Source organism: Seriola lalandi, unplaced genomic scaffold (assembly GCF_002814215.2).
Source record: "Seriola lalandi dorsalis isolate HSWRI2012SDOR001 ecotype SW California unplaced genomic scaffold, Sedor1 jcf7180002054505, whole genome shotgun sequence".
Taxonomy (NCBI): domain Eukaryota; kingdom Metazoa; phylum Chordata; class Actinopteri; order Carangiformes; family Carangidae; genus Seriola; species Seriola lalandi.
In genome coordinates, this window is record NW_019525058.1 from 1,397,637 (window position 1) to 1,406,198 (window position 8,562).

The window sequence follows — 8,562 nt, forward strand, 5'->3', positions numbered from 1 at the left end:
CCCCCCCCCCCCCTTTCTTTTTACAGTTGAAACCATTTTGTTATTTGACAGTCTCCCTCCTGACTGTCTCTCCCTCCGTGCGCTCTGTTCCTCTATTTACCTGTTAGTAATAGATTTGAGAGCCCGAGCCTCTCCGCTCGCTCCCCGGTGAGTCACTGACATTTGCGCAGTGCCCTTGAGCGTAGAAACATGGGCTGAGGCGCTCGTACAATAATGACAGTGTGTTAGTGGGCTAGATGCTGAGGTGTCACAGGAGTCAAACACACTGTAAGCAAACATAATGAGGGCCCTGTTAGATTTGTATCGCACCCAGAGGAGCAAAGATTCAGTGGAAGTTCTGGTTTAGTCACTTGACTCGACGGTGGAAAAACTAAATAAATACTGTAGGAATTGTTTGTACAGCAACCATAAAAGTCACGACGCATTGTAAAGCCCGTTGTGGCACATTTGAGACTTTGAACTTTATAAATAGACTTTAAAGTCAGTTGAGAACTGAAATGGCAACGGCCCTGAGGTGGCTGTTGAACTTTAACTCAAACACGAGACCCCGTGTTACATATTTAATACCTCAAACATTTCACTGTCATATTTCATGTCCTTAATCATTCATGTTCAGGTTTTCAGCAGAAACCTGGAAACACACTCACAACACGAACATATTATCACCTTGTTAGCAAACAGTTGAGAGTAATGCTAGTTAGCTAGTTGCTAACAGCTGACTGCTGCTGCTGGGCACACGGTTAATGACAGTTAAACTTAAACTTAACGATAAAGTTTAGTTGAACTAAAACTTGGAAGTTGTGTTCAGTAAAGCCGAAACAATGAGCTGAAAGATGCTAAAATGCTGCGTAGGACTGATGAGTTGGGCGATGGTCGGCTGTGTTTAAACTGTTCGTGTACGTGACGTGACAGAGATGGACAATCAGGGTTCCTCTATATCACTCAGCCTCATTAGCGGAATTGATTAGCTAACGCAGGTATTGATACGTCCGCGGGGCTAAATGATAAATGATGCCACTCTGAGAGTCACAGAGCCGATGCTCATCGAGCAGACTGCTGCTCCGAGCTGAAATCAAGTGTCACCGCGGAAACCGCAGCTGTTTCCAGAGGTGTGAATATCAGGAGTGACTGATGTTCCTGCAGCATTGATTCAGCTATTGTGATGATCCACTAATGTCCTGAAAAGATCATATTTAAGGTGCATAATTTAATATTTTGTGCACATGATACAGATCTTGTTGAAGTTTTTATCTTACATGCTCAAGATCTGTATCTTGTGCACATAATAATATAATAAAATCTTGCACATAAGATATAGATCTCTCAGGATTAATGGAGGAGGAGGAGAAGAAGCTAATAGCTGGTGTTTGGTGGCAACAGTTGCTGTTTGTCCAGTTTACTCGTGTCCAGCCACAGTTCACGCCTTGTATGTCATGATTGTTTCTAATTTAATTATTTTGATTTTCAGGGTATTTCCATAATCCTCAAACGTTCTTGTGTTTAAGAACAAAAATAATAAAATAAAAATGCTGGTGATATGAGTTTGTTTTTCCCCGAGCTTCGAGTTCACAGCTGTAAAAACAAGAAGAGATGCAAACTGGCACGACGCAGTTTTCTCACACAAACGTTGTAAGGATTCATTTTTCTCTGGGATTTGTTGTGTGTGAGGTAAGAAAGGAAATCCCATAATAATAATAAAAAAATAAAAAAAAGACATAATTCATTCAGATTAGTTTGAAAGCACCACACGGATCCTGATGAATATTTTTATAATAACAATGTATGAAGTGACAGTTTTAATGGGGTTTTGTGGCGGTGATGAAATTATAGAGAATTCCCCTCGGCCTCACTGAGCTTTATAGTGAGTTTCACTTCATTGTTCGGCTTGTCTGGCACACAGCTTCACTGTTTTGGTTCGCCCCTAGTGTTGTTTCTGTCTGCACAGCAGGAAGCTGTTTTCAGAGTAAAAGCTCTTTTAAAAAAGCCTGCTCGGCACCAAACAGCAGACTCAGATATTTCCCTCCGGAGCCGGTGACCGACAACTCGTCCGCTCAACAGCGCTTGGATTGGACTGATGTCTTTATTATATATCACACTGAGTGGAGAAACGTGACGGATGCAGACGCTTTCGCCACAGGTGCGCCGCATCAAGCCGTTAACATCCAGCCGTGCTCCGTGGCATCGTGTGTGAAAGTGCTGAGCAGTGGATTCTGATTTGGTGTCAACATGACAAGAGAAATGGATCTTTTTCAAAAGGGGAACTACACACTTTATTTTTAGGGGTCGTCGTCACTGCATCCTGGGCTCAGCGCCGCCCGAGACGATTGTGATTTGGTTTTCAAAGAAATGCAAACAAACCAGAGAGAGCAGAATGATAATGGCTGCGGCCAGACCGTCCTCCAGTGCTGACACAGCGCTGTGGAGAGAGAGAGAGGGGTCTGACCGTACGAGACCCGGGTCACGGCAAATCAATACAAAGTTGTTCTGAGTGATCACCTTTATCCTGTAATGAAACCCTTCTGTCCTGATGGCAGCGTCTCTTCCAGGATGACAGTGACGGGTCGCTGATGGTTTAATGAGTCTGAAGCCGGTGTGAATCATGTGCCGTCATTCATCAGTTTAATCAAATATCAGAAGCACAAATCCTCTTGTTGAGACGAGCTCATGTCCGTTTAAAATCCGACTTACGCTTCGGGTTGTCAGGCGGAGGTTCATGGTTCAGGTTCTTTTTTCTTTGTGTGTGTGTGTGTCAACAATTAAAGGACTTTGTGCTAATTTTATCACATACTCCAAAGGAAAAGGATTCATCCCTTAAACATACATATCATTATCATAAGCCGATAATCATGATTCAGCAGCGGCCTTTGCCTTTCAAATCCCCAAACATGTCGTGTGTGTGTGTGTGTGTGTGTGTGTGTGTGTGTGTGTGTGTGTGTGTGTGTGTGTGTGTGAGAGAAGACTTAATGGGTTCCACTCTCTGCTCCCTAAACAACCAGTATCTAGGTGCCCTTGAGTGGGACATTGAGCCTCCAGCTGCTGCAGCAGCAGGACAACGCTGTGGTTGTACCGCACTGCTACGTGTGTGTGTGTGTGTGTGTGTGTGTGTGTGTGTGTGTCTCCTTTATAAATTAAGGTTTAAAGAGGTAATCTGACACATTCACAACCCTAGGTGACTTCTGCTGTTTCAGTGTGATTTCCTAACAAGCTGTCACAGGAGATTATGGCCACTGTCTCAGCCACAGTTGACAAACACCCACTCACTTCAAACATTAAGTCACATTCAGCGTTTCTGTGCTGAAGCGAGTCTGCGGAGTGTCTCTGTGAGCCGAGGCCCCCGGGGGCGAGGAAACACAGCAGCCACCAGTCAGAGTTCCTCTGTTTAATATTGTAGTGTGTGTGTGTGTGCGTGTGTGTGTGTGTGTGCATGTGCACGTGCCTTTGCTTGAGTAACAAGACTAGGTCAAGACGTAGTGTATGGCTGGACCGTGAATGGTCAATGTGCGACACTGAGGTCACAGGAACCGCTGCGCACAGCTACCTTCAGCGGAGAGTGGCTAAAGCCTGCTCGAAAAATCCACGATTTAATACGCTAATTAGCATATTCATGATGTCATCGCGTTGTCTTTGCATTCTGCCCAGTGTCAGCTGGTGTCAGTCCGTCATCTCTTCTCTTCTCCTCTGTGTGCTCACATACGCAGTATTTTTGTTGGAAATTTCCAACGAAGCCGTTCTCATTTACGTGTTTCTGTTGTCATGACAACGGAACTGGCAACTCTCTTCTACGGGAAGCAGCTGAGATTTGTCCGAAAAGTCACTCGATTTGTTGCAAAGGTGATTTTCTTTCTTGTGAAAGAAAAAGTGGCTAAAAGTTGGTTTGAAAAGTTCAACATGATGACATCAGAGGTTGTTGCACTGATGATGACATCAGAGGTTGTTGCACTGATGATGACATCAGAGGTTGTTGCAGTCCAGCTTGATGCGAAAGAAGCAGGAAGAGAGAGGGTGAAAGAGAAGGTGGGATCAGTTGATCCGAGCGTTATAAAGGTGTTGGGTGGCACGGCGGTCAATAGTCAGAGTAAGATAATATTGAATTTCAGTACAATATTTATAAAACCTCCATGCACGAGTTCCTGGAAGAGCTTTCAGATTAAAGAATCATGCAGCTGTGAGCAGTTTAATGTACAGATTCCTTTTAAGTATTAAGTGATATAAATTTCTATCGCTGATCTTTTATTAACCAAGGTTGTAATACTTGAAGTGAAACATGATTAATGAAAGTTTTATTGATTTTAATTTAACACTGCATTTTAAGGATTCCATCACCACACAAAGGAAAGTAAACCGAGGCCTAGTTCACACGTGTTGCGTTTTTATTAACGCCTTTGTGTTCTTATAAAGATCTCTGTCCACATAGAAAACGCAAAGACACGTTGTCAAGACGACGCCAAACCGACAGGCGGCATGACACATTGAGAAGCTGTGTTAAGATCAGCTAAGAAAATACAGGCTGTGATTCACATTAGTAGAAACAAGCTAAAGTTTTGTTCTATGAAATTAATTAAATCTGTTCAAATCTCATCTCTCCGTTTTGCAGTTGCACAGGATCCTGCTGCAGAGGAAGATTTAGATTTATATTAATATAAACGGGAAACTGCAGGTTCAGTTGTGAAGAATTCAATACTTTGCTGCACGGATAAATTTCTTAATCTAATCAAATCCCAAAACAGACGTCTTCTTGAAAATATGCAGATTCTTGACTCTAATTAGGTCGACAAAAATATGTCATTACTATTTAATTCCTGTGTTTAATTCAGTTCTGAGCTTCTGAATATTTGGGGTTAAATAAAGGCAGGTGTCAATGCAACCGAGCTGCAGTAGCTACGAGATGAAAATCTGACTGCCAAAACCATTTTAGGATGTGGTCAAAATGCTGGTTATAGGTTCACACGTTAAACGTTTCACTTCACTTGTGTCACTGTCTCTTTCACATGCAAAGTTACAAACATTTTGCCTGGCACATGCACGTGCGAACTGAAACATTGCACATGTGAAATTCAATATCTCAACGTGTGAAATTAAAAGTTTATATAGCACAAGTTCTCAGGTAGCCAATTAGCATGTCGTGTGCGTAAACTAGAACACTGTCCGTCTGTCGGGGACACGATCATGGACTTTTCAAGTTTGTGCAAAAACAAAAATCTTTCTCACGTGGAGATTAAAGAGAATAAATCAGCACAGAGGAGTCGGTCCACTTTGTGTGGTTGTGGTCGGTTTGTTGCGGCCACTTTAAAGCTGTGTAAAGAATTCACTGTTGCAAGAGAGCTAAGGGATGCAGAAGCAGCCTTGTCTTAATTATAGTGGGGCACTCTTATTGCTCCGGGCTTATTATTAATGGCTTACAGTGTGGAAATTGACACCCTGGGAAATAGCTGGGTCCATCATCGTCATTCAGCCTTCATTATTAAAAACTCAAATTTTATTTATTTATTTATTTATTTATTTTCCGCTGCAAGAGTTTCTGTGTTTCAGAAGCACATCCCAGTTTCCTAAAAAAGAAAACTCTCCAGCAACTGTAAATAACGACGGGCCAGCTTACCTTGGATAAATAAGAGAGCGCACCCCCAGGGTGAATCTTGGAGGTCTGCGTCCTCCATCATTCTGACAGGAACCAGGCAGGTGGTGAAAAATATAGAAGCGTCTCCACCCGCTGTTAGAGAGCGTTGTACCAGGCTGCAGGAACAGTGGAGGGGGGGGGGGGTTTTACTGGCAAAGCCCTGAACATTTCCAGATGCTGCAGAGTTAACTGTGGGAACTCAGCGGAGAGAGAAATCAGCGGTTGGCCAACCTCAAGAGGCCTAGAGGATGATCTCAAACGTCCACCTAGCAACAGGATTTGACTAATGACGGCTCTCTCAGAGCTCTTACTGGTAGTTTGCGGATTGAGTGGAACCATGAGATGCTGCTTTGTGCTCATATTCATTAAAATTAACCAGGCTCATGTAACAACGTCGACACGGTGAATTGTTCACATCGAAATGATAAAAATCATTGTAATGAAAAGCATTGTAATAAAATTCTCTGTGCATAAAAGCTTGTAAAAATAAGTCAAACAATTTAGAAACATGATGTGAACGGTTAAAGTTTGGCCTCTTGATGTGATTTTAGTTTGATGGACAATTCAGAAGGCATTGATTACCACAAACATCAGGAGGGATGCTGCGGTATTAACACTGTTTGGTGTTTGGGAGAAAATGTTGCTGCAGAGTTTCAAACGTTGGCCGAGAGTTTAAACAATAATCTGATGCTGATGAGGATTAAAACAATCAAACATCCAGGAGTACCTGTGTAAACATAAATGACTGAGTGTTTAAGTTGATTAGATTTTGTCTTTGGAAGTTTGGTAATCGTGCGTTCGAACTGTGTGTACGGTGCGATAAGCGTATTTAACTGCTAAGTTTTAGCTGGTCTTACTCAAGAGCAACTTATGAAACAGAAAGGACCGAGGAAGGAACCTTGGGGGACACCACACTGGTGGAACCGAAGAGAAATTGTTTCCGCTTGGATTTACAGTTTTGAGAATAAGTATGTCATGTGGTCCCAGTACTGTGTAGTTTGATTGTAAGACTTTCATTAGCTGCTGAGGAACTACTTTTTTTTTTTTTTGATGCTGAGCTGTGCCGATAAGAGTCGTAATAATAATAAAAGAGCAATAGTTCCACCATGTTGTGGTTTAACCGAATGTGACAGTGCTGCTCCACAGCCACTGGCGTTGAAAAGCCGTTTGACACACAAACATAGATTTCTCCAGTGAGTCACACCGGGCCACTGCCTCACAGCGAGTGGAGGGATTTATTGGCTGTGTTGTCGTCCCCCCCCCCCCCCCCAAAAACCCCGGCACACTATCACTCTCCGAGCTATTTTTATCTGTCCGGGAGAACATGTTGGCATCCTCTCCCCCCACCCCACCCCACCCCGCTCCCATAATTCCTCTCTGTGTCCAAACACAAGCCGACAAGAAATAGGTCTGCAGTGCCCCGGTGCTTTACAACACGCTGCTGTTTCACATGAACAACTCCACTCACACTCTCATCTTACATTTATGTGCCTCACACATGCTTTCACTTACTCTCTCTCTCTCTCTCTCTCTCTCTCTCTCTCTCTCTCTCTCTCTCTCTCTCTCTCTCTCTCTCTCTGGCTTCATTCTCTCTGTGTGTAAATGATGAAAGTAAAAGTAATACAAGAAACCGACAGGGGCATCTGGCCTAATTCCAATAGAAAATGGAATTGGATTAGGGCCTCTATTCTCACAGCTGTGTGTGTGTGTGTGTGTGTGTGTGTGTGTGTGTGTGTGTGTGTGTGTGTGTGTGTGTGTGTGTGTTTGGGGTGAGAATCAAGGCAACAATGGAGCTGTGCAGCTGGCACACGGTGAAGCACTGATGATGAACAGTGAAGAAACAGAGTCGCTGCTGCTCAACACCTCACTGTTCGTGTGTGTGTGTGTGTGTGTGTGTGTGTGTTTCATGCTTGCATGCACATCACAGACAGATCAATCATATTTATGACATTGATCACTTCTCCTGACTCACAGATGCAGTCTTTGTTTCCGTTGTTTTTCGTCACATTGTTTCTTAATGGATAACGACTTTTAAACGGCAGCTTCGTGCGGCTGATTTTGAACGCTGATAATCACACACTTTATATTTCTTCAGTCACACGCTTACAGAGTCTTTTCCTCTCTGAACGCCTCGCCGTCAGATTCACTTTCTCCCCTTTGTTCCTCCTGCAGCGCCGGTCCTAAAGGAGACAACATCTACGAGTGGAGGTCGACCATCCTGGGCCCTCCGGGCTCCGTGTACGAGGGAGGGGTGTTTTTCCTGGACATTGCCTTCACACCAGACTACCCCTTCAAACCACCCAAGGTGAGTGTTGCCCTGCAGCCATGCAGCACCACAGCCCCCCCCACCCCCCCACCCACTCCTTCACCCAGAGCTCTGAACAATGCCACCATTGTCCCAGCAGGCTTTTCACCATGTTGTCCAACAACAATGGCTTATTTCAGGCTCGGTCACCGACAGCACGTTTACAGAGTAAAGGGTGACAGCAGCATAAAGGATTGAATCAGAACCGAAGACGAATGATGGTCCTGTTATTTTCACTTTGTGGATATTCTGTATGTTTTTCTTATTGTCAACAAACCCCATGAAAAGATTTGTTCTGTGACACTCTGACCAAAGTCCATTGGTTCCTGCAGAAACTGTTGATTTCATGAATGAAAATTTCAATGTAAAATATTAATTTACAACCTTTCTGCCATTACAAAAACTGAAAAATTAAACACTTAAAGCTCCTCCAGTGTAAAGGTCTGTGTCCATGTGTAGTGTGATTATAGATCAGCTCTAGCATCTATATTAATACTGTGAAAGTATCAAAGCCTCAGTCCACAGAGAAATGCACACAGCCTGTATTCAGAAACTGAGCCTTAAAACCAGCCGTCAGGACTTCTGGAACTTTGTGATGTCACAACGAAGCAGTCACCAAGCCCCGCCCACCTGGACCCACCAT

General features: G+C 43.6%; 1 protein-coding gene across 2 annotated transcripts in view; it reads left to right on the forward strand.

Moving 5' to 3' along the window:
• Positions 1-8,562, forward strand: part of LOC111660060 (ubiquitin-conjugating enzyme E2 E2-like) — a 48,191-nt gene that overhangs the window by 28,029 nt on the left and 11,600 nt on the right. For both annotated transcript variants that reach the window (XM_023413181.2, XM_023413180.2), the window contains exon 4: positions 7,787-7,919. In XM_023413181.2, coding sequence (XP_023268949.1) covers positions 7,787-7,919 — 133 coding nt within the window. The remainder of the gene's footprint in view (positions 1-7,786; positions 7,920-8,562) is intronic.